This window comes from Euprymna scolopes, chromosome 2 (genome assembly GCF_053919585.1).
Source record: "Euprymna scolopes isolate OS-2025 chromosome 2, ASM5391958v1, whole genome shotgun sequence".
Taxonomy (NCBI): Eukaryota; Metazoa; Mollusca; class Cephalopoda; order Sepiida; family Sepiolidae; genus Euprymna; species Euprymna scolopes.
The window spans coordinates 127346798-127374635 of record NC_136483.1 but is presented as its reverse complement, the minus strand read 5'-3'; the positions used below and the strand labels follow the sequence as shown (position 1 = coordinate 127374635).

Below are 27838 nucleotides of genomic sequence, written 5' to 3'. Positions count from 1 at the left end.
TGAGACATTGTGGCCGTTCCAGACAGTGTGGTTCCGAGGTCAGAGATACTGCCTTATTCGACTTGGCTTTGGGCTGAATGTGGCACCGAAAATCATGAAGACCATTGTAAATGCAGTGTTGTCCCAGGAAAAGACCACTGAGGACGCAACATCGGCCTATATTGACGATGTGTACGTCAATGAAGATATACAATCTGCGTTGCACATCAGAGAAAAGTAAGCTCAATTCAGGTTGGAGTGCAAGGATCCCGAACGTCTGAGGGATGGAGCACGGGTATTAGGATTGGACGTTTGCGGGAAAGACGGTACCTTACGATGGAGGTGTGGCAGTGAGATTCCAAACATCCCTGATGTTATTATGCGGCGGACTATTTTTTCCTTGTGTGGGAAACTTATTGGTCACTTAACAGCGTGTGGCTGGCTCCGAGCAGCTGTGGGCGTCATCAAACGCAGAGCAAGTTTAGTAACTACAGGTTGGGATGATGTATCTGATGATGCTCTTCTAACTCTGATGACGACAGAAACCCTAGATAGAGTTAACAAGGAGAACCCTGCCCGTGGAGAATGGTGTGTTGATGGAGACACTGTGAATGTGTGGGTTGACACTAGTTCTTTGGCATTGGGAGTGTTATTGGAGCAACGTAGAAACGTAATTGAAGACGTGTGCTGGCTGCGACCCGTGAATGATGCTCAACACATCAACCTGGCGAAACTGGATGATGTTGTGAAGGGTTTAAATCTGGCACTGCAATGGCAGTCAAAGAAGTTGCACTTGTACACGGATTCTCTCTGCGTCTACTACTGGGTGTCTGACACTCTTTCGGGACGAACGAGAGTCCGCACTAAGGCAGCCAGTGAGATGTTAATCCGGCGGAGGCTAAACACCCTGAAGAGTCTGGTATCAGAGTATGACCTGTCGGTGAGTGTAACGCTTGTTGCATCACACTGTAATCGTGCAGACCAACTAACCCATGTGCCTCACAAATGGTATGAAGCTGTGAAGACAGGCGTGGAGTTCGCTGCTCGATCTTGCGCAGTTGGCGCGATTAGCTCATGCCAAATACAAAGAATTCATGTGCAGAGTGGACATCCAGGTATCAAAAGAACTCTGTATTTTGCGAGGCGTGTGGACCCGGCAGTGACAAGGGCAGATGTCAGGCAGATCATCAAGCACTGTGAGGCATGCCAGTCTATCGATCCTGGACCTGAGCAATGGCAGAAGGGGCAATCGGAGGTTGAGCATGTATGGCAACGAGTAGCGATGGATATTACCCATTACAGTGGTAAGCCCTTTCTAACCCTTATCGACTGTGGACCCACTCATTTTGCGGTGTGGTGGCAAATGACCAGGCAGGACTCAGTGAATATTGTCCGCCAACTGTCATCTATCTTTTCTGAGCGAGGTGCGTCGGAAGAGATATTGACGGACAATGATGCTGCTTTTTGTAGCCACCAAGTTCGGCAGTTGTTGAATGACTGGGGTATCTGACTACGACTGCGGTGTGCTCATGTGCCATCAGGGAATGGCATTGCTGAGAGGAGCCATCACAGCATCAAAAGAATTGCTGCCAGAAAGCAATGCACCATTACGGAGGCCACGTATTGGTATAACATCACACCAAAGGATGGGAAGACACTAACAACAGCACCGGCCAATGCCATACACACATACCGTGTTAGGATTAAGGGCATTGACACTGTCCAGCCAATCGACGAGGAGAGTCATGACAAGTAGGGGATCCAGTTTGGGTTAGACCCCCTGGAAACCGGTGCACTACCAAGTTCAAGCGAGGACGAATATCTGGAGTGGTCAGCCAGCAGTCGGTCCTTGTTGATGGAACCTCACGCCATGTGCGCGATCTTCGCCCAGCTACTGAAGTACATCCCACAACTACAGAGAGCGATGAATCATCAGATGATGAGCTGCTGATAAGTGAGGTCACCGAGCAAGAGAGTGGTAGTTGTAGTTCGTCTGATCAGGCAGGATCAGAACCACAACCACAACCAGAGATTGTAAATACCACCCTTTGCAGAAGCCAACAAACTAAGAGGCCACCCCCGGAGTGCACTCTATGTGATCATCAGATCAGGGGGGAGTGTAGTACTTACCAACAAAACAAACGCCCACATGTTTGTGCCTTGTGTAGGCATGCGCGACAACAAAACTTGGGTTTTTATAAGTGGAAGTCTCAAGGTTGTCAGGAATCTCCGGGCGCATGTGCAAGAGGAGGAATTGAGAGAGTGGTATAAAAGGCAGGTCGAGTGAGAAGGTTGTTGTTGCTGTTGTCATTGGACGTTACAGTGACGCGTGCATTAGCAGTTGATTAAGAAGCTGGGTTTTTTTTTGTGTCAAGTCGCGCACCTCGGTGAAGGTCATATAAGTCGTGCACCTCGGTGAAGGTGAAGGTCATAATCTAATCTTTACTTGATCCATATTTGCATACATAAATATATATAGAAAGAGGTTTGTATTTACTATAACCTTTTTATGCAAATAATACGCAAGTATAAATCATGTAGAATATCTGCATGAATATAATGAACACATAATAGTTAACTAAAGATGATCATCCCATAAGAAAACAAAAAACTAAAAGGGAATTAATTAAAATGAATGTTTAAAAGAATAGTCAAATTAGCTAGATATTTTGCAAATGAATGCAATTCCACCACCTATATATAACAAAGTTGTATTTTCTTTAAAAAAAAAAAAAAAAAGAAGACGTTCTGATACAAAACCTATCTAAAAACACCGCCAGGCACATAAATTGATTGTCAATACTTTTGATCAAATTATTTTGATTATTGATTGTCAATACTTTTGATCGAATTATTTTGATTATTGACTGTCAATACTTTTGATCGGATTATTTTGATTAATGATTGTCAATACTTTTGATCGAATTATTTTGATTATTGATTGTCAATACTTTTGATCAAATTATTTTGATTATTGATTGTCAATACTTTTGATCGGATTATTTTGATTATTGATTGTCAATACTTTTGATCGAATTATTTTCATTATTGATTGTCAATACTTTTGATCGGATTATTTTGATTATGGATTGTCAATACTTTTGATCGAATTATTTTCATTATTGATTGTCAATACTTTTGATCGGATTATTTTCATTATTGATTGTCAATACTTTTGATCGGATTATTTTGATTATTGATTGTCAATACTTTTGATCAAATTATTTTGATTATTGATTGTCAATACTTTTGATCGAATTATTTTGATTATTGATTGTCAATACTTTTGATAGGATTATTTTGATTATTGATTGTCAATACTTTTGATCGGATTATTTTGATTATTGATTGTCAATACTTTTGAAAGGATTATTTTGATTATTGATTGTCAATACTTTTGATCGGATTATTTTGATTATTGATTGTCAATACTTTTGATCGGATTATTTTGATTATTGATTGTCAATACTTTTGATCGGATTATTTTGATTATTGATTGTCAATACTTTTGATAGGATTATTTTGATTATTGATTGTCAATACTTTTGATCGAATTATTTTGATTATTGACTGTCAATACTTTTGATCGAATTATTTTGATTATTGACTGTCAATACTTTTGATCGAATTATTTTGATTATTGATTGTCAATACTTTTGATCGAATTATTTTGATTATTGATTGTCAATACTTTTGATCGGATTATTTTGATTATTGATTGTCAATACTTTTGATAGGATTATTTTGATTATTGATTGTCAATACTTTTGATCGGATTATTTTCATTATTGATTGTCAATACTTTTGGGCAGGCCCAAAGTTCATGTGAAATTTCTAAAATTATATCCAACCATTTTCGAGTCCATATGAATCAAACTCACACACAAACACACAAAGTTCTTTTTTTATAATAATAATAATAATAATAATATATTGAGAGAGAGAGAGATCAAATAGATATCTGGTAGAAAGGAAAAACAGTACTTCTAATCAAATATATGTGTGTGTATATGTTTATATAAAGATTTGATTCTTTGTGTAAAATATGGCTTAAAGCGACTAGTTCCTGTTGTTGGTGTCAGACCCACTCTGACCCAGTAAAGTCATAGTTAATACCTGCTAAGGTTGCAATATATAGATTAAATAGACTTTATTTGCAGACGATTTGAAACAGATTAATCTATAAGATATTAATAATTTTAGGCATAAAAAATCTGCTGCCTATAAACCAATATAATTATATCTCAATGTGTTTTCAAATAAAATACCATAATTTTCCATTATTGTACAAAGCAAAAAAAAAAAGGAAGTATTTTTTTGATCAATGAAATATTTGTTAAAAATTGAATGACTTGAAAACAAATGTTTTTTAAAATTCTTTTGTTTGGCAAATGTGAATACAAATTTTCATAGAACATTTTAAAAACTAAACAAAATGGCCAATTAACTGTGTACAAAATGTTTTGGAATTTCCATTTTTTGTTTTAGATATTCTTATCATCCATGGAATTTTTTTCTCTCACTTAGTTGACTTGAAAGAAAAAAAAATTCAACAAGTTTAGTGAATCCATTGGAAGACCAAAATCTGTAATGATCTCTTCAAATCGTAATGGATTAAAATAATTTGCTTAAAAATACTATGTGAAGATCAAATATATATCTGGTAGAAAATAAAAACTCAGTACTTGTAAACAGATATGCATTTATTAAATGAGAGGGTTATTAAAAAAAAAGAGGAGTAATGAAGATGAATGGATAAAGAAAATAATGAAATTAAAAATTTAAATGAAAAAACGAGAAATTAAAATAAAGAAAATTGATCTTTTGGGAAACAAAAACATACATTATACAGTTTTCAACCTAATTGATATTCAATTTAGATGATTACAACTACTTATATCAGCCTGTATTTAAACATTATTATTTTTAAATAGAAGAGGAAAAAGTGCTTTGTTCTACTAACCTGTATCAACCTGGTAAGCAGCAATTCTGCAGATGGTTTGGACCAATCAGTAAAAAGCGATGGGGCAATCGTGACGATCATTTCCACAACACGGAGTAAAGAAATGGTTATCTCAAAACAAGTAGCACAAAATTTCAATTGGCGAGTATCAATGAACCGTGGTTCTGTTTTACTAACCACTTGTTGAATCTACAAGTAAATAATGGGTAATTAGCTAAGAAAATAGCAGATGGACAGAGAATTAGCTGTGTGTGCAATATGTGGTTAGGGTTTTGCAACAGAAACCACAATTACATTTTTCCAAATCCTCTTTTAAAATTCATAAAAAATAAACTTTTCCTTGTTTATATCATATGACTTTTCAACCCCGGAAGGTATTCATAATACTGGATATCACTTAAAAAAATGCAAAAATTCAGAACCCCAAATATTTTTAAACACGTTTTTTAAATGTTTCTTGGGGGAAAAAGTTTTTAAAATCAGTCAAGTTAGGATTTTATGCTCTCTTGAGCAACTTTTTTTATATAGAACTGTGCTTATTCCATGTTAGCCTAGTTTTACTTTTATTTTAGTTTTGTTTTTTATGCCATTTTTATTTTTACTAAATTATTCGTTTTCCTTTTTGTGACATTTTTTCTCTTTTGGTCTGAGATAATAGCATTTTCATATGATCTGTTGCATCAAAATGGTGTCATTTAATGATGTTTCAATGCACCCTCTCTTTCTTAGCTTAATCTGTGGAGACAACATTTTTGTTGACTGAGTATCTGATATATTTGATTTTTTTTTTTGTGTTTTTCAATTTTACATTTTGAGCAATGGAACACACATTCTCTTGCTTGAAGAATTCTTTTAATGTATGTAAGCTGATTCTGGAAAGTATGTTCGTACTATCACCATATCTGAAAGTACTACAAGGATGGTCACACATTTTGCGTTTGTAAGTTTCTTTTAAATAACCGGTTCTAAAAGATTTACTCAGATTATATATATATATATATATATATATATATATATATATATATATTAATCTACAATATCTTTCATTCGTTCCTTTTCTTTATTTCTTTATGTTTATTGCATTTTCTATGCCTTTTCAAGATTATTAAAATAATTAAAAATTATTTATTCTGGTTTAATTGTAAAAGTTTGGCCAAATGCTGCTGCTTTTCTAAAGGAATAGCAACAAAAACATGTATGCACATACATAACCAATATAAAATAAAATACTATAATCATGCTATGCTTGTAATTGAGCACATTTTGATAAACACCAGAGTTTCAGTGGATTTACATGTGTGTGTGTGTGTGTGTGTAGCTGCATGTACAATTCCAGTAAGTTTATTGTCTTCATTATAGTTTATTATTTTTTTTTAATTACATTTTGAAAGGTAAATTAAATTATTACAATACTGCTTTATAAATATGTTTTGTATACATTCTGTGATCATCAGCTTTGTCATGCTGGTCTAAAATTATTGTTCAACACCAGTTGCAGTATCAATTTGATACTAGTGCTGCAGCAGAAGAATTTTCCTTCAAAATAAAATTGCATTTTTTTTTATTTTTTGGAAGTTACAATGACGCTTGTTTTCGCTGAAAAACAGACCAGCTAGTGAGAATTTTTAATCTGAACAAATCAAAATATAAGCCCAACGGAACACAGACCATCTGTCCCCAAGGGCTATTGAAAATTGTCAGACTTCAGAAACTCACCTCAAGATACTCAGAGGACCAACTCTGACTGACCTACCCTGCTCATTTGCTGTAATACGAGATATGTACTTTCTAGTGTAAATTCTAGATGTCTAGTCTTATTCTTAGTCACTCACACCTGATCACTCAAACTGACTACATCCGTCTCTATTTTCAACCCATCCCCATTCAACCACACAAAAACTGAACACTCGAGATAATTACCAACAGCAATCTGTTACCAAACCATGGACATCAACAGGCTTTGGACATTATTTTAGAAATTTTTCAGATAGGTCATGACCACAGCAGGAAACCTTGTATCTGAAAAACAGTATTTCTTCAACTTGGCAAATGGAATTCCACGTCACCTAAACTACAGATCAGGCATTTCCAGTTTCCTATGTGAAGACGCATATATGCACTCACTAGTCATGATTGTCTCACATGCTTTAGGATAAGGCTGTCTGTTCCTCCAGTCAACAATGAAGCAAAACCAGAAGTCCAATTTATAAACATTAGATATTAATTTTTTTGGAGTTTACAAATGATAATATTATTAATTTTTTTGGAGTTTACAAATGATAATCACCTACCCAGGAGAATGACAGACTTGTAGCATTGAATCTTAGCTTAATCAAAGTCTTTTGGCCAAAAGCCCTCAAGGAACCTTACCGTCTGGAGAAGCACACTCGCCCAAACTGTTATAGCTATCCCGAGGACCACTCTCCAATGTTCAACTTCAACTCCCATTCCTGCTCCTCCTCCTCCTCCTCCTCTGATAGCTGCCCCTCTTTCTATTTTCCCAGGATTTCTTTACACTTTGGTTTATGGTCATTGTTCAGCTGCTCAGAGTAGACATGCACTGAGAATAAAATCCAACTGGTTTCTGGACATTGTTTCTCTTATAAAGCCGATCTCAGCAGAACCCTTCCCTAAAATGAGGCGCTTTTTATAACAAAGTGAATATCTCTTAGCTGGTTTGACTGGCTGGTGATATTTTAAGCCCTCCGCTAATTCTCTGCAACATCCACCATTCACATGCATTAGCAAAACATGTACAACACACCTTCTCTCTTTGTTAAATATTATTCACTTGCAGCAAGTCTGCTATTCACGTGCATTGCAATTATGCAACCTTCCAAACATGCAACCACGTTTACAGATTTTTTATTAAATTATTAATTCAAACAAATTGCTCTAAAACTATTTTGTAAAGGTATGTTGTTTTAATCTCTATTTATACATCATTGAGTGTAAACAGAACAGATTTTAAAACTTGAAAATACATCAGAATTTGCTAAGAATTTTAAAGGCGTAAATCATAGTTTAAATGCTTCCAGATTCATTTGAAGGATTTGTATGATTAAATGATTAAGTTTGGAATAGATGCACCATTCATCATATGAGCCAGTGCATTGACCATGCTGAAAGGATTTTATTTATTCTTTGAATATATGGTCTGAAATGTTACCACAGTCAAGATGCTAAAAATTAGTACAAACCTGTTCTGGGGCAGCCGGAAAGAATGAAGAAGAAAGAAAAATAATGGTCGTTGTTCTCTTTATATGGCTACGAGTTAATCAAGTTTGTCATGTGATATGCAAATGATATTCTCTTGTTAGGAATAAAAAAGCCTGAGTTTTGAGAGACTGGGAAGTTTAGATTTGGACATTGAAGAAGCAAGTCTTGTGAGCAGCGAGTCACATTTTGAAGTTGAGAGTTTAGACAGCAGAGTGTCGAACGTTGGTGTTAAATTTGGCATCAGAACCAAGAGTAGGACAAGTAACACTTGAGTACTTTAATTCATAAGCTATTTCGGCCAATTACTAGTTTGCAGACGACAGTAATGGAGAAGAAAGTAAGCAGTGGCATGTAAAGAACTTTCAGTGGAGAAAGAGATCTAATGGCCTGGTTGGCAAAAAAGCTGGTGGTAAAGTTGCAAAAGATTCATGACATTGAAAGCTTTATGTCATTGGTTTTAGAAGAAAATGTCTTAGCACTGTATCTCCAATTAACAGAGGAAGATCAACGAGATGCAGAAAAAATAGAGACTAAGCTGAAGGTTGCGTTAACTGAAGGAATATTTTCCACCTCAAGCTGGTGAGAATGAAATGGATGGGCGAAAAGGCAGTAGACATACAACCAAGATAGAAAGGTTGACAGAATTAGCCGGAGTTAAAGGAGCAGAACAAGAGCAGGTTTTGAGGCTCACTTTTGTGAATGGATTCCTGGAAAATATTTCTGTGGCACTAACCAAATGTGAAAGAGTTGCTGATTAGTGAACTGATTTAAACTGCCAGGGTGCTCACGGCCACAAGGACACTGAAAGTGGCAGCAGTTGCGAAACGAGAACTGAAATAAGAACCTAGACAGTTGATGAAAGACCCAGAATAAGGAAACCTGAAAGGGCCTTCACATGGCAAAGGATTGTAACGCACCATGTATGATAACATTATGGATGTGGCGAACCAGGGCATTACGCAAGATACTGCTCGCAGGGAAATGAAAATGGAGTAACCGATGCATTGGCAGTTACCCCCTTATGCCACCAATGTTGCAAAATGAATCACTACCAACATTAGGAGTATTATTAAATAATATGAGAGTGAGAGCCTCATCTATACTAGCTACACTGCAGCACTAATTCGATCAGGTCTTTCAATCGATTTTTTTTGTGTGTGTGTTTAATGGCATGTCCACCCTTGTCGGATTATTTTATGCCGAATCATGCTTTAATGTTTAAATTTTTTTTTTTTAAACAAAATTATTTGAATAAATATATTTATAGCTGAAGTATAGATTGCACCAAAATTTGATTAAATTCATAAACATTTTAACAGAAATAAAAAATAAATGCATAAAATGTATTAAAATGCGAGTAAATTTGCAAGTAATTAGATAAAATTATTTAAAATGAATTTGTGTTATGTGTGTGTAAATTTGTAATGATAAATATTTACTACTTCGGTGTAGTTGCGTTTGTGTAAATTTGTATAAAAGTGTTATATTTGCATAAAAATATTTAAAATAAATTTGCATTACCTGTGTTAGATTTGTATTAGTAAATATTTACTACTAAGGTGTAGTTACGTTTGTATAAGAAAGTAAAATTTTATTTAATTATATTTATGTATATTAAATGTGCAAAGGATTAGTTTACAAATACTAATCCATATCGACTTGTATGAAATTGTCTTGCTTATTCACATGTATATAAAAATCTATATTTTAGTATATATGCCAATTTCTTTAAGGTAATCAATTATGTTTTCGACTTTGATGTTTTCGAAAAGTTCTTTTATATTGTTGTCTTATAGGCAGAAAATCAATGCCTTCAGTAAGAAAATGTTTTGTCATTAGCAGAACCTGACATGCAATACACATTGGCTGGTCTTCTCCTTTAAGTAAATATGATAGGGTAAGATATGTGTGACCTATACGCAATCTCGTCAATCTTTTCTATTTTTTCTGGAACTTTGTTCCCAATTACTAATTGTTGGTTTAATGGCATATAATTTATTGCTAGTGTAGCCATTTAAATAAATTTGCCATTGTTTTTTAATGTATTCACTGATATATTTTTTTAAATCTGTATATGGAACTTTAAAGCTTTCATCATTCAGAGAAGCCTTTGCTGCTGTATCTACCAATTCATTTTCTCTGATACCAACGTGGCTAGGTATCTTCTTTTTTTTTTTTTATATAGGCATCACCACATTATCAAGGCCAAGAGGCCACTCAAGGATAAGAGTTAAAGAGTGTACAGTAGAAATTGGACATTATAGTAATCATTAGTAATGAAAATTTGGTAAAGTTGATAACTTATATGGAACGGCTCATCAAGAACTTATTTACGTTAGACTTGAAGACAACCATATTGTAGTCAGCCGGAAAGCAGGAAAACGGAAGACAATTCCACAGGCGTGCAGTTCTAAGAAAGAAGCTTAGTTCATGGAATCTACGTTTAGGTTTAGGCACAGATAAAGAGTGGGGGGAATTATTGATAGTGTGTACAGCTAGACGAGTGTTTCTTGTGAAAGTTTGGCGAGGGGGGACCATAGATTGAAGCTGATTCGAACACTTTCCATGAAAATAACGATACATCAGAGACAAACTCGCAACATCTCTTCTGTGAGATAAAGGTTGCAAGGAAGAGAAAAGGACATCTCCTACGAGGCTACGAAGTCTATTTTGAACTCTATCAAGGCAGGCCAAGTCCTTTCTAGCAGCTCCTGCCCAGATGTGGCAACAGTATTCCATCCTTGGACGTACCTGGCTCTTATATAGATAGAGAATAGCATCAGCAGTGAGATATTTACCGGATCGATAGAAAGATCCCGCCATTTTTCCAGTGGCCTTGGCAACAGATTTGATGTACGTGTTCTATTTAAGATCAGGAGTAATGGTCAAGCCAAGAAGTTTGTCAAAACTTGAGGTCTCCTGAAGACGAGAGCCATTCATTTCAATTGATGTCAGATGTGGATCAGAATGTTGATGATGTAAAGAGAGAAGCTTGGTTTTAGATGCATTAAAAGTAACCAGCCATTCTTTACCCCATTGTACTACATGCTCAAGATCAGAGGAGAGAGAATTGGAGAGAACTTGGTCGTTTACTGTCTTAGATGTGCTACCATAAATGGTAGTGTCGTCAGCATAGATGTCTACAAATGATGTAAGGATGTGATTTGGAAGATCATTAATGTAGATCAGGAAAAGAGTTGGGCCCAGGATGGACCCCTGAGGGACACCGGCATTAATACTGTGAGCTTCTGATTTTTGCCCCTCAACTACTACTCTTATGAACCTATCAGAAAGAAATGATTTAATAATTGAGAAGACATTTCCAGCAATACCATAGCTAGAGATCTTATGAAGTAAACCTTTATGCCATACCCTATCAAAGGCCTTAGATATGTCAAGAGCAATTGCCCTAGAAAGGTTGCCTCCATCGAGAGATTTGCTAATCGTATGAGATATAACTGTAAGCACATCTGCTGTAGATCTAGCAGAACGGAAACCATATTGAGTGTTACTAAGAAGGTTATTTTTGTTGAGATGGTTGATTACTTCTGTATTTAACACAGATTCCAGCAACTTACTCATGACGCACAGGAGACTTATTGGCCTGTACTGAGAGGGTGATGAGCGATCACCTGAATTCTTAAATACAGGGCATACTGATGAAATTTTCCAGGGAGATGGGAAACTATTCTCCTTAAGACAACGTTTAAACAGTTTTGTAAGTACTATAATTGGAATACCGTCAGGGCCAGTTGCTTTACTGGAATCAAGGTTTTTGATTAGCTTGGCAACATCACGTACAGATATACGTATATCACATAGCGTGTTTTCTGATACAGGAGGAAATATTGGGGGTTGGCAGCCTTGATCGCAAAGGGTAGAATTAGCTGCGAAGTTCTTGGCAAAGAGTTTGGCTTTGTCTGATGCTGACGAGATTACCTCAGGTCCATTGATAATAGTTGGAATGGAGCACACGCTTCTGTTCAGGATTCTGTTTGCTATTTGCCAAAACTGGTGGGAACCAAGCCGCTGCTCAGCTACTTTGGACTTAACAGATTGAGCATGCAACTCTCTTGCATTCTTTATTACTTTCTTACAATGGTTGCTGGCAGTCCTGAAAGCGGCTTTAGTTTTCATACATCTATTACGTTGGAAACAGTGGAAAAAGTGATTTCTGTGCGCAATGGCAGCAGCACATTCTGGAGAGAACCATGGCTGGCTGTTAGGTTTTTGCTGAAACTTTTTCGAGGGTATGAAACGGTCAATACCTACAATTAACCATTCTGTCAGGTCTAATACTATAGAGGACACATTTTTTTTAAACATGGAATGCAGAGGTAGATCAGATATAAATGTACGGAAGCTATCCCAGTCAGCCTTAGTGTATCGATATACTGTACGATGGAGAGGTACGTTTGGGGACTTATTACATTTCATTTTTATCTTAATTGATACAACAGAGTGGTCGGAAGAGCCAAGAGGCTCTTCCGACCACTCTGTTGTATCAATTAAGATAAAAATGAAATGTAATAAGGTATCCAGCAGAGCACGATTTCTTTTGTTTTTAAAAATTCACTTAGTCTAGACTGTAGTTTTACTAACAATGGGTTGTTAAATTTCTGTGTTTTTATTGCTGATATAGCTGATAGGGAGTCAGAGAAAATTACATATTTTGTGTTATTATCCCTGAAGATGAGATCAAGTGCTAAATCTATTGCACAAACCTCTGCATTAAAGATTGAGGCTTCTTTCAAGAGATGCTTCTTTTTAATCTTTATTATATACAGCTGCGTTGTCTGTTGCATCTACCTGTTTTGAGCCATCCGTAAAGATGTATGCATGTTTAGGATAATTGTATTTGGTTTGTTCAAGTTCTTCTTGATAAACAAGAGGGTGAGTTTTTTTTGCTAAGACTTAAGTCAACTTTTGGTACTATAATGTTCCAAGGAGGTATTTTTGAAGTAAATGTTTTGAGAATTTTTGCTATCGGGATCTCTGCTTCTTCAATAATGGGTTCCATTCATAGACCAAATGTTTTAATGGCTTTTTCTTTTTGTTGAAATAAATGTTTGTACTTGGGATAAAACGTGCAGTTGTGTGCAGGATTGTCGGGATCTACCTTCAATTTTGTATAATATTGCAGTGCTAACTTGTTATATCTGAGGTTAGGTGGAGGCTCATTTGCTTCGGCATACAAATGTTCTACTAGGGATGTTCTGAAAGCTCCCAGTGCAAGTCTCAGTCTTGTATGGCAAATGGGATTTAAAATTTTAACAGGATTTTCTTGCTGCTTGGTATATACAGCTGCCATAGTCAATTTTTGATCGAATTAGGGATCTGTACAGGTTTAACAAGGTCTATCTGTCAGCTCTCCAGTTTGTATGGGCCACAAGATGCAGAAGTTGTAGTGCTTTATTACATTTTTTTTTAACATAGTTTATGTGGGGAATAAAATTTAGTTTTTTTTTTATCAAAAACCATTCCTAAAAACTTGTATTCATCAACAAAGGGGATATTTCTCCATCGAGTTGTATTTGGGATCATTGTGTTATTTGTGTTGATTACAAAAATGAATGCATTTGGTTTTATTTTTTGAAAAATTTTAAACCATTTTCTTTTGCCCATTTATTCATTTTGTTTATGCTATGTTGCAATTTTCTTTCAATAGTATGGATGTGCTTGGAACGATAGCTTATAGAGCAATCATCCACGTACAATGTTCTATTTATGTCAGGAGTAAGTTCCTTTAGTATGTTGTTGATTTTTATACTAAATAGAGTTGTTGATAGTATACTACCCTGTGGCACATCTTCCTGTTTATTTATATCGCTTAGAGTAGACCCTATGCGTACCTTGATGGTTTTGTTCATTAAAAAATTTTGAATAAATTCGGGAAGTCTACCTTTAAGTCCAAAGTCGAATAGATCTTTCATAATTCCAAATTTCCAGAAAGTATCGTAAGCTTTTTCTAAATTGAAAAAGACAGTTCCCCTCTTATGAAGGCTTCTCTGACATAGCATTTTAAGTTGACCAAATGATCAAGACATCCACGATTTTTACGATAACCACACTGTGCATTGGTTATTAGTTTGTTTCTAAATACCAAATTAGGCGATGATTTACTATTCACTCTAATATTTTGCACATACAACTTGTTAGTGAAAATTTGGTCGATAATTTCCAGGATCTGAAGAATCTTTTCCTGGTTTTGGTATTGGAATAATCGTTGTATGTTTCTAAGATTCTGAGAACTTCTTTTTTATTCAGATATCATTGTAGATTTTTAGTAAAAGTTCCAATGAAATTTTTGGAAGAATTAAAAAAACTATAGTGGACCTCATCTGGTCCAATGGTTGTGTTGTGTGATTTGTTAATGGAATTTTCCAAATTCTCTTATTGAAAAAGGTTTATTATATTTTTCAAAGCTTTTGGAATTGAAGTTTAGCTTGTACTTTTCAATATTTTTCTTAATGGTTTGGAATTCTTTGTTATAGTTTTTTGGAGAAGAGTTCTCTGAAAATGTTTTGGTTAATTTATTCGCTATAGCCTTCGTTTCTGTTATTTTGGTATTTTCAGTAAAAAGATGTTTAATTGGTATTGGATTATGTTTTCCAGAAAATTTTTTAACCATTTTGCAAACTGTCATTGGTTTAGTGGAAACATTGATCTTGCTGACATATTCTTGCCAGCATTCTTTTTTGGCTTTCTTTATTATTCTGCGTGATTTTGCTCTATGCAATTTGTATTTAATAAAGTTGCTTGTTGTTAGTTCTTTATTAAATTTTCTTAATGCTGCTTTTCATAGTGTGACAAATACGCAGTAAGCCATTTGAAGGCATCTTCTAAACGAGCGTAAAGGAGAAAGTAAATTTCATCATTTCTATTTTTGTATCGGCGGTTGGCAAAGTTTGAGAAGAGATCCCTTTTCATCATTTTTATTTTAGACTTGTTGGCGACGTGAGTGGGAAGAGGAGGGGTGGACGCGTGATGACCTACCCGAAAATACAGGCAGTTAAGCAGTCACCTTGGGTGCGAACGAACGGTCATCCCCGCTACTACAAGCCGTGAACGTATGCCATGAGAAAGAGACGGAAAAGAAAAAAAAAATAACCAAATCAAAAACTTATTATATTCGGGTAAAAGAACAGAAAACCTTCCATTGAGCGCTAAAAGGCTGGAGCAGATTGATTATCGCTTGTCAATCGTTCACATATTCTGCGAACGTCGCCACCATCAACGGTACTGAAAGAAAAGACGGGAGACACGGGGACTCTGTGTATTATCTTGGAAGGAATAACGGCATCGAGTCGTTCACGAAAACTTTGTGTTGTCTCGCCGGGACGCCGGACTACATCAGAAGGAAAGACAACAACTACAATGACTTGTTCATAAGGACTATCTGAGTTGTCGCTAAAAAAAAGAACACCAATCCTTCGTCCATAAAAAAAAAAAACTGTCTTATTCCTTGCTGGAGACGCTAGCTGGATTATACCCCGAAGCGGTCGCCATTGTGAGTCAGCCCCTTTTTCTTCTCTTGTCTTGTTTTTGCCAACTGCTAAAATTGTTTTCTCCCTCTGCTCGTATTAATATCTTAAGTTTAATCCCAACCCCCATTTATATGTTATGTTTATTTTTTTGTTTATTTGTTTATTTGTTGAATAAATTCTCATTTTAAAATCAACCTTCGGTCCTTCGAGTTGTCTCTGCTTGCTTTGTTAACTTTCTGCGTACGGTGTTCCAACCAGAAGAATTCCCCCTCCCCACACACTTTTGTTAACCCCTGAACGAGCCAAACCCGGACATATTTTTATTTATTTTTTTTTAGCATTATCACGCGAACGCGATCGTAGTCCCCAGCGAAAGCCGGTCGTGACAAGCTTGGGGGCGTCGTCCGGGATTCTTTTTCTTCTGTTTACTGGAACTTCGTGGGTAGAGGCGAAGCGGGTGCGAGACAACGAAAAACATAAAACCGAAATGTCTGTAGTAGAAACCTTTTTAAATTCTCCCACATTCGAGGCACTTTCTAGATTAAAGAAAGATAGTATTATTGATGTAGCAACAGCATTAGGATTAGAGCCTAAGCGCTCGATGAGAAAACCACAACTAGTGAAAATAGTTGCAGAGCACATGGTCGATAACGATATCTTCGAAGAAGATGTATTGGACAATCTTGTGTCAGACTCGCCTGGACTCTCACATGCCCAAATTGAGCTTGAGAGAATAAAAATCGAGGCTAATAAAGCTATTGAAATGGAAAAGGCTAGGGTAGAGTTAGAGAAGGCTAAAATGGAGCAAGAGACCAGACGCCAAGAAATTGAAGATAGGAGAACCTTCCATAGTGAGAGGCGAAATGAGTTCGACCTCACTAAACAGGTTAGACTTGTGCCAGCGTTCAACGAGGCTGATGTTGACAACTATTTTCAACACTTTGAGAAAATCGCATCAAGCCTGAACTGGCCACTGGAAACCTGGACTTTACTTCTACAAACAGTATTAAAGGGTAAGGCTCAGGAAATATATGTGTCGCTGTCAGCAGAGGATTGCGCTGACTATAACATTGTAAAGTCCGCAATCTTAAGAAGCTATGAAATGGTCCCAGAAGAATACAGACAGAAATTTAGGGGCCATAGGAAGGATGAGAAGCAAACGTTTGTTGAGTTCTTTCGTCAGAAAGAAGTCTACTTTGATAGGTGGTGCGGCGTGCGCAGCTAAGAGCGTAGGTACAGACCACGATAAGCTAAGGCAGCTGATGCTGATGGAAGAGTTTAGGCGATGTGTCCATGACGATCTCAAAGTCTATCTTAACGAGAGACAAGTGGATACAGCCTATGAAATGGCCACCCTCGTGGACGAATATGCGTTGACGCATAAACGAGGCAAGAGTAGGTCGAATGACCCATTCGCTGACGGAAGCGGCAGCGGCACTAACCCCAGAATGGCGGCTAGCGCTGGTTCGAGCATGAGGTCGATTCAGACCAACAACCGCAACCGACCGGACAGCTCAACCCATAAGACCCATTCTCCGAATAGTCAACAGGCGGAGAGATGGAAAACGCTGACGTGTCACTACTGTGGAAAGGTAGGGCACATAGCAGTGAATTGCTCAGCGAGGAAGAAAGATGCGGAAAACAGGGGTGCGCCCTCGAATAAACCGCAAGGGTTTATTGCGTCGCATAGAAGCCTCGCAAAAGTAGACACTGACAAGATCCGAGAGGAATATAGACCCTTTGTCTCGGATGGTTCGGTGTGCCCTGTGGGTGAACCCACAGAGAAGATGAGGATAAAAATATTAAGGGACACGGGAGTAACCCAGTCCTTAATATTGAGTAACCACATGCCGCGTAGGGCAAATACTGCCACGGGCGAAAGGGTAATTATACAGGGAGTCGGAAACGGCTTTGTTAGCGTTCCACTCCATAAAGTGACCCTCGAGTCTGACATAGTATGTGGTACTATAGAGGTCGGAGTGGTCGATGATCTGCCCATGAGAGGCATAGCGATGCTACTTGGCAATGATTTGGCCGGAAAAAAAGTATCACCCCCCCACCCTTAAAAGTGGCAACAGTGCCAAGCACACCAGCAGGTGCAGATAAGGCAGGGGACAGTGATGCTGGAGTATACCCAGCATGTGTGGTGACTCGGGCGAGGGCCCAAAAGGAGGCCAGAGAAAAACGTGCTGAAACAAGCAGCGCCGGTAGGGGAACTGAAGTCGTCAACCTTTCCCAAACATGTTTAGGTCACGAGATAGATGTGAGTCCTAAACTTAAAGAGACCCCAGACAAAAACCCCAGCACCGGGGATGAACAAGTAGTTGGGGAAACCTCAGTCTCATGGACATCAGTCGCCCATGAGCAGAGAAAAGACTCCGAAATCGCCCCGCTTTTCAGAGAAGCACTGGACGAAGAGGAGCTGGACAAGGTACCATCCGGGTACTTTGTCAAAGATGGTACATTGATGAGGAAGTGGAGACCCTCACATACACCTGCCCTCGAGGACTGGTCAACTGTACGACAGTTAGTCTTACCCAGAGGATATAGGGAGGAGGTGCTAAGGACAGCCCATGAGACACCCATGGGAGGCCACATGGGTATCCGAAAGACACATGACCGGATTACCAGGCACTTCTATTGGCCAGGGATCCATAGGGACGTGGCGAGGTATTGTAAAACTTGTCACACCTGTCAAATGGTGGGTAAGCCAAATCAGCGAATCCCCAATGCCCCCCTCCATCCGATTCCTGCATTTGAGGAACCATTCTGTCGGATCCTCGTCGATTGTGTTGGCCCCTTTCCAAAGACTAAACGCGGGAACGAACATATACTAACCATTATGTGTGCGTCGACTCGATTCCCTGAAGCGATACCTCTTAGGAATATATCGGCTGGAAAAATCACCAAAGCTTTGATCACCTTCTTCTCCATGGTTGGACTGCCGAAGGTAGTGCAATCCGACCAGGGATCAAACTTCATGTCAAAAGTGTTCCAGCAAGCCATGAGTAGCCTGGGTATTACGACTGTAAAATCCAGTGCATACCACCCCCAATCACAGGGAGCCCTAGAACGCTTCCACTCGACTTTGAAGAGCATGGTACGGACATATTGCTTCGACCATCACAGTGACTGGGACGAAGGCCTTCCGTTCTTAATGTTTGCAGCACGGGATGCTACTCAGGAGTCGATGGGATTCAGCCCGTTTGAGCTCGTCTTAGGCCATTCGGTGCGTGGTCCCCTGTCACTGCTGAAAGATAAATGGATGCAGGAGAGCCGCGAGAATAGATCACTGCTCGACTATGTATCACGTTTCCGGACACGATTGCAAGAAACAAGCGAGATCGCTCAAGAAAGGCTCAAATCGGTCCAGGGAAAGATGAAAAGGCGGTATGATCGGAACACCATCCCGCGAACTTTCGAAGTCGGAGACAAGGTTTTAGTCTTGTTACCCATATCTGGTCAACCCCTAAAAGCCAGATTCCACGGTCCGTATGAGATTGCTCGAAAGGCTAGCGATCTCAACTACGTCGTAAAAACGCCGGACCGCTGCAAGGCCACCCAGATGTGCCACATAAACATGATCAAACCTTATTACCAGAGGGACGAGGGTAACCCTGTCCTTGCCATTGTTAGACCTGACTGTGGACACAGCCAGACTAATACCCCTGAGGAATCCGTAGGAAAAAGTGACCATCCTATGAGATTGCGAAATTCCGACATTCTCGCCGACCTCACGCCTGCGGTCATCCATCTGGACTGTAACGAGAAGGAGGAAATGATAAACCTCATTAGGGATTTCTGTGAGTTATTCCCGGATACGCCCAAACAAGTGACCATCACCAAACACGACGTGGACGTTGGAAATGCTACCCCCGTCAAGCAACATCCCTATCGCGTCAACCCCCAAAAGGCGGAAGTGATACGCCAAGAGGTGGAGTACATGCTTGAGCATGGAATTATTGAACCAAGCCAGAGCAGTTGGTCATCACCATGCGTCCTAGTCGCTAAGCCGGATGGCTCGGTTCGGTTCTGTACGGATTACCGTAAGGTGAATTCCGTCACAAGGACAGACTCACATCCTATTCCGAGGATGGATGATTGCATTGACAGAGTGGGGAGGGCGACTTACATCACCAAGCTGGACCTGTTAAAAGGATATTGGTGTGTACCCCTCACTGAGCGCGCCAAGAGCATTTCTGCGTTTGTGACCCCACAAGGACTTTACCAATATCGGGTTATGCCGTTTGGTATGAAAAATTCCCAAGCAACATTCAAAAGGATGATGAATCACTGCCTGAGGGATTTGCCTAACATCGAAACCTACATCGACGACATTGTCATATATAATGACAATTGGCCTGACCATGTCGCATCCTTAAGGAAAGTGTTCGACCGACTCTTACAGGCAAACCTCACTATCAATTTATCAAAAAGTGAGTTCGGAAAAGCCGAAGTAACCTATCTAGGGCACACTGTGGGATACGGGAAGATATCCCCAATCAATGCTAAGATCCAAAGCATCTTAGATATCCCAGCCCCGACTAATGTTAGAAGCCTGAGGCGATTCCTCGGTATGGCCGGTTACTATAGAAAGTTTTGCCGGAACTTTTCTGACGTTGCGTCACCTCTCACCCAACTGTTGTCTAAAAAGTCCAAATTCACATGGACCTCTTCTTGCCAGAAGTCTTTTGAACAGATCAGATCGCTATTATGCTCCGATCCTGTGCTGAGGGCTCCTGACTTTCAACAACTTTTCCGCTTGGCTATTGACGCCAGCGACCATGGTATCGGTTCAGTTCTACTCCAAACCGATCCTTCTGGTATTGAGCACCCTGTGAGTTATTTCTCTCGGAAGTTCAACTCATGCCAGAAGAACTATTCTACTGTAGAGAAGGAAACTTTAGCCCTCATCCTCAGTCTACAGCACTTCAACGTATATCATCGTCGAGTCAGCCGACCATCATATACACAGACCACAACCCTCTTACATTTCTACATCGAATGAAGAGTAAAAATAGAAGGCTATTAAGTTGGAGTCTGTTCCTACAGGAATATAACCTGGACATCCGACATATCCGAGGCATCGACAACTTGTGCGCGGACACCCTATCTCGTGTCTGATATGCTCAAATAGAATTCCCGTGAGTAGCTTCAATAGCAGTTAAAAAAAAAAAGGAAGTCTAGTTAGAACTAAACCGGTCCCCAGCATTCCGAAAAAGTACTACAGGTAGTCCTTTTTCGTTTTTTTTGGTAGGGAGGTGTGACAAATACGCAGTAAGCCATTTGAAGGCATCTTCTAAACGAGCGTAAAGGAGAAAGTAAATTTCATAATTTCTATTTTTGTATCGGCGGTTGGCAAAGTTTGAGAAGAGATCCCTTTTCATCATTTTTATTTTAGACTTGTTGGCGACGTGAGTGGGAAGAGGAGGGGTGGACGCGTGATGACCTACCCGAAAATACAAGCAGTTGAGCAGTCACCTTGGGTGCGAACGAACGGTCATCCCCGCTACTACAAGCCGTGAACGTATGCCATGAGAAAGAGACGGAAAAGAAAAAAAAAAATAACCAAATCAAAAACTTATTATATTCGGGTAAAAGAACCGAAAACCTTCCATTGAGCGCTAAAAGGCTGGAGCAGATTGATTATCGCTTGTCAATCGTTCACATATTCTGCGAACGTCGCCACCATCAACGATACTGAAAGAAAAGACGGGAGACACGGGGACTCTGTGTATTATCTTGGAAGGAATAACGGCATCGAGTCGTTCACGAAAACTTTGTGTTGTCTCGCCGGACTACATCAGAAGGAAAGACAACAACTACAATGACTTGTTCATAAGGACTATCTGAGTTGTCGCTAAAAAAAAGAACACCAATCCTTCGTCCATAAAAAAAAAAAAACTGTCTTATTCCTTGCTGGAGACGCTAGCTGGATTATACCCCAAAGCGGTCGCCATTGTGAGTCAGCCCCTTTTTCTTCTCTTGTCTTGTTTTTGCCAACTGCTAAAATTGTTTTCTCCCTCTGCTCGTATTAATATCTTAAGTTTAATCCCAACCCCCATTTATATGTTATGTTTATTTTTTTGTTTATTTGTTTATTTGTTGAATAAATTCTCATTTTAAAATCAACCTTCGGTCCTTCGAGTTGTCTCTGCTTGCTTTGTTAACTTTCTGCGTACGGTGTTCCAACCAGAAGAATTCCCCCTCCCCACACACTTTTGTTAACTTTAAATTTTCCATTTTCTTTCCCTTTCTATCCGTTTCTTTGCATCCCCATAAGGTGTTGTGACTATTAAAGTCGCCTAGGTAAATAAAGAGTTTGGTTATTTGCTCTATTAAGTTCTCCAATTCATTTTCATCTATTTGTTCATGTGGAGGTATGTATAAAGAACAAATGCTTATCGGCTTGCTTTTATGGCAACCGCTTGCAAATTTGTTTTTAATTCAATTTGGCTCTAGGGTATGTTATTTTTAATGAATACTGATACACCACCAGAGGCTCTAATTCCTGCATTATGAATGTAGTTATATTGTTGATAGTGTTTTATCTTCAAATTGTCATCATTCTTAAGGAAGGTTTCTTGGAGACAAATAACCAAAGGATTAAATTTGGTTTCCAACAATAAAATTTAATTGTAATTTGCCTTCAATCCACGGCAATTCAACTGGATTTTCTTGTAACTCATAATGATTTTTTATCGTTTGAGAAGTAACTTCAGTTTCCATGTCTTCTAATTCTGTAAATCTGTTTGTAGGAGTAGTGGCTTCTGTTTGTGGTAATTTCTTTATATTATTTTGTTTTTTGGTGTTGTGACGAGCATGCATCTGAATCTAATTAAGGCGAAGTACCCGGACGAAACGGCCCGCCCAGCATTGTCATATGTGTGATCTTGAGATCAGGGAAGAGTGTGACGAGCATGCGCAAAAGCGCACAAAAAGTATGAGTTGTACATGCCTGCGTCGTTCTTGTTGCAAAATATTTATGGAAGTTCCAATTGGTCTGATATGAAAGGAAAAACCTATTATAGATTGGAGTTCGAGTTACATGTTGCCCCAAAAATCATGGCAAAAAGTTTGAAAACTATTCTCAATAAAGAGAACCTCATCAGGGAGAACACAAATTCGTATAAAGACGATATTTTGGTTAATGAAATGGTAGTGCCAGCAGCGAAACTTGTGTTATCTTGACAAGTTTGGTCTAGCAGCAAAACCACCAAACATTGAAGGAAGGAGCAGCTCAATACAGAAACATTGATATTTACAAGAGGAAATGACCTGTCAGAGATTCATAATAAAATGAGCAGGCATGAACTGTTTTTTGCTTGTGGAAAACTGGTTGGCCACTACCCAATATCTGGATAGTTTAGAATCACTTGCAGCTATTTGAAAAGAGCAGACAGAGTTGGTTGGGAAGATATAGTGGATAGCGAGACAGTCGGTGTGTTACGAGAAGTTGTGGAAGAGGTTCTACAAAGAGACCTAGTTCGAGGGAGGTGGCCTGTTTACAAATCAGAAAAAAGCATTTTATGGTGTGATGCAAATAGCATGGCCACTGGCGGATATGTTGAAATTGATGGTGTGATAGTTGAGGATGCAGCATGGCTAAAAAAGAAATGTGATTATAATTACATCAATGTCGCTGAGTTTGCAGCAATGATAAAGGGTGTGAACCTTGCATTGAAATGGGGTTTGAAAAATGGGGTATGATAACTGATGAGAAAAAAATACAAACAAAAGGATGAGCAAGGTTAATTATATATTAAATGTGTTATGTAATAAGTTGAATACAAGAAAGTGTCACTCTATCTATTTAGTTATCTATTTCTGTATCTATCTCAGTCTATCTATCTATCTATCTATCTATCTATCTAACTGGAGAGGTAGGCAAGAGATGGATATGATGAATATTTATAAAACCTGTCAAAATATGGTAAAATTATATCATAGACATGTTTACCGAAAGGGCTGGTCAGCTGATCAGATCAACATGTGAGTCACATGATCAGGTTAGCTGGAGATTTAAGAATTGGAATTTGGACGTTGAGTAGAGCGGACGGTTTAACAGGTCGCCCCCCTTCTTCACTGGGGAGGGAGCTGACATGTGTGAAAATAAAGACCTAGAAGTAACCCCGCAAGCAAAGATATTCACTTTCCATTCTTCTGCGATCAACACCTGGAAAGTGAATAAAAACTATATAAAACCAATCATCGTCTTGAAGTCAATAAAGATTCGTCCAAACAGGTTCCAGCCTCTCCTCCAAGAACAAGATGAATTCCAGGTGGACAAGATCAACAACACATGAAGGTATTCCCAAAATACATGTATCACACACACACACACACCTGCATATGAACAATCAGATATGAAAATATCATAAATAGACAGCAACAACAATTCTAGGGTTCAGATAGTGAAGAATCACAAACAATAGACATTTAGTGACACATATACACATCAGGATGAACCCTTTGTTTCAAGTACATATATCGACATTTAGACGGTTATACAACAGTGAGCAGTAAGTTGCATTTTGAATTTGAGAGCAGTGTCGAATGTCAGCTGTCATGTTAAATTTATTGACATCAGAATCAAGAGTAGGACAAGTCACACTTGAGTGCTTTAATTTACAATTGTAATTTTTTTCAACAATTAAGAGAGATTTATGAAGTAAAAAAAATGCATTATGATTCTGTGAATTTCGTAATTTTTTTTAAAGTTTGTTTTGGTATTTTAGGCAGTTTTGGATTTCCATAAATATTTGATTAATCTTAAGTCATCAATGAAATGAAAGAAAAATCACTGTTATTTTTTCTCTATTTCATCCAAGAACTGTATAGAATTTAGGCAAATTTTTTATGCATGTTTTTGGAAAGTATATCTTATTTTCATTTGTTTTCAATTATTTCTACATTTTTTCCCCAGCTCAACAGCTAACAATCATCCATACAAAATGTGAGATTTTCACTCTCATACCCATTAACAGTCACCCATTTACAACAGAAAGTCTTCAACTACACTTTCTTTTTGAGGGTATTTTAAGTGGTTATTCCATTAACATTATAGATTGATGGAATAACAGATTAGAAGAATGACATTTAAAGAACACAGCATGATCTCTAGGATCCATATAACAATTGCCCATTTAAAGACAATTACATTATTCATGTTTTTCACTATTCATTTTTTCATATATAATTTTCTTCACCCCAAACAAGGCAAACATTGCAACTGAAACTAAAGAGTGATAGAGGAAAAATGGTTGATTTGAACATTTACTCACCACCGTTGAGTTTCCCAAACTTCTCTCTTCTGTTTGTTGTCATCATGCAGAAAACATATTTGTATTTATGATTCTTGCATGTTTTCTTTTATTTAGCATTTATTGTGCGATATAAATGTTAGTGTAAAAAAGACAACAGAGTAGTTGTGGTTGCCATGATTACAACCTGTGCTGCTGCTAATATGCGATAACAAATGCTATTACATAATCTAATTGTTCATAGGGATAGAGGTGGGTTGTAAGACATCTAATAAAGAGAGGTAATGTAAATACACAGTACTTTCGTGGCAATTAGAATTAATCAAAAATTATTTTTGGAAATACAATTCCTATTTTAACAAAAAATATTTACAAACTCGATTTTATTTACAAGCAAAAGAAATTCATTTGCAAAAACAATAGCATCCTCACTAGCATAACCACCTACTGTTTATAGTGTGGGGATACCACCTACAACTTGAGCCAATCTCGTACATGAGGTAAAGGATTGATCAGATTAGTTGATTGTTAACTTATAATATAAATCAACCTGTTAGGCCCACTGCATGCCTACTGTTTTCATCTTTTTCATATAAAATTTACTAAATTTAAAATTTTTGTTTTTACAAACTTACAAACATTCACTTGCAAAAACGAAAACATTTTTCCAGGCATCATCATCTTTTTGTAGTGGAATGAGTTTAGGTGCTCTCATCCTTGAGGAAAGATCAATCATTTGGGGGCAAAATTGTATCTAGTGGTCCCTTGTATGCATGATTTTTGTTTATTTATGTATTGCCACTCAGACTTAGTGTTATTGTGAGGATATTAAAACCAGCGCTTTTCTGTTATTTAGAAAGGCTCGCTGTTTGTTTGTTAATAAACAAGCAGCTCGAGCACTGTAAAAGCAGTGGGCGAGTGTTTATTTAAATCGACATTGGTTGAGGTCATTTGCAAGCACTGATCCCATTGGCCCATGGACAGAACCGCCAACTATCAATGCGATGATTGTAGGTTCAATCTCGGGTGTTACTCTAGCCACACTGATGAGATGTGATACAACGAAATAGTACTGTATGTGGATAATTTTATATAAAATATAAAATATACATATCTGACTATAAAAATCCTACTATATGAGTATAATTTTATTCTTGATCTAATAAATTTTTGAAATTTATATAATTGTCTTTTACTTACAGTTTAAATCTTATAAGCATCAGGAATAAGCACAATTTTCAGAGAGGGGACCATGCTCCGTCATTAAAAAAATATCAAATCAATCCATATTTAAACAAAATCCCTGCATTTATTTAATTTTGTCACAAAAAAAGTCATAAAAATGCAAAGATGCACCTAAAAATCAATTGTGAAGATAACACTATGATCATCTGTACATCATTATTTGCAGACATGCATTCACTTTGTTAAAATATTTACCTCTTGCATAATGGCGATAAATTCAGAGAAAGACCAGTTGAGTTGGCTGAGCATTGTATCAAGGAAACGGACGGCACGGTCATGATCCTGAAGAAGTATTTCTGCAAGAAGATTCTGGAATACCTGAGATGGACACGGTTCTAAAAAGAAAAAATGGGGGGGGAAAAATGAGTAAAAGCTAACAGATTCTAGATAAAGAAATTTGCATAGAAATCGTTTTTCTATTTTATTTTTTGTAGTTACGAAAAATAAAGTAAAAAAATGATTTCTATGCAAATTTTGAACTAATTCTGTCTTTTAAACCATCGAAAATTTATTAAAAAAATAAACAGCTTTAATTTTTTTAAGGAAATGGGAGTGCAGTTTTTGCTTAAATCTTTTGATAAAATTCTCAGACAAATTCTAGTATGGGTCTAGGGGGTGTATTATGTAACTCTGATAAATACACATTGAATTATGTTTTTATTTACTATTAATCACATATTTATTGAAATCATTAAAAAAATAATAGAAAACTACAAGTCTTACAAGACCATGTGCTTATTGATGTTTTGAATCTCTGAAATTGTTTAAAATAACAGGAAAAATGTAGAATTTTAAATGGCTAGTTATATTAATACAAGATCACTACCTATATCTAATGTACAATATAGAAATTATCTTTACTCTTTATACCTTTTAATCTTACTCTAATTTCATCTTCGTATCTCAATACACATCAATACTGTATCTTATAAACATAGTTCAAATGATTTCTTCTAATCTAAATAAGTTTGCTCCCATAATTCCTGCACTTTATACTTATTAGAAGAGGAGGGAGGGCTTATATCCTATCTTTTTTTAACTTTATAAAGCAGTAGAACTTTTATTTAAGTAGATACCTAAAACATATAGATATCAACTATGTTTGTATTGATGTTAAGTTGATACTTAATATATATAGTTTATATCTATATTTGATATTACATTTATATTGAAAATATACTTTTAGTCATATAAATGACTTAAAACTATTTAAGTAGATACTCTTTATTTCCTTCCCTTTTGAAGTATGCAGTGTTTTTGCATGAAGAGTGAAACTAAAATCCTATCATTTTGAATCATACTTTAACATTTTATCCTATTCTTATTTTACTAATGTATTTATTTTCTTGAAAAAGGTGTCGGCCTCAACAGAAAAATGTTCAACAAAATGTTTAACTGGAAAATTATTTTATCGAAAACTATTAATATTAAACTATAAAAAGGAAGATACTAGAATTAAAAAGAAATAATATTTTATTTACACTCAATCAGATGTGCCTTATGCACTAATAAAAATATAATTGGCATTTAAAATGAATTGCATATAAAACATTAGAAGAAAAATTTTAAATCATAAGAAAAATCTAAAATCAGCAAATTATCAATAAATTTTGTCATAACAAAAATACGTTTATTAGATTAATTTTAATTTATAAAAGAAAAAACGACATTAAAAAAATCCC

General features: G+C 37.2%; 1 protein-coding gene across 3 annotated transcripts in view; it reads right to left on the bottom strand.

Annotated features, from left to right (window-relative positions):
- LOC145295982 (E3 ubiquitin-protein ligase RNF123-like) overlaps nt 1–27838 on the bottom strand; it is a 911347-nt gene that overhangs the window by 174065 nt on the left and 709444 nt on the right. For all 3 annotated transcript variants that reach the window (XM_080141948.1, XM_080141929.1, XM_080141938.1), the window contains 2 exons: nt 26352–26491; nt 4943–5131 (listed from right to left, as the gene is read on the bottom strand). In XM_080141948.1, the coding sequence (XP_079998074.1) occupies nt 4943–5131; nt 26352–26491 (329 nt within the window). The remainder of the gene's footprint in view (nt 1–4942; nt 5132–26351; nt 26492–27838) is intronic.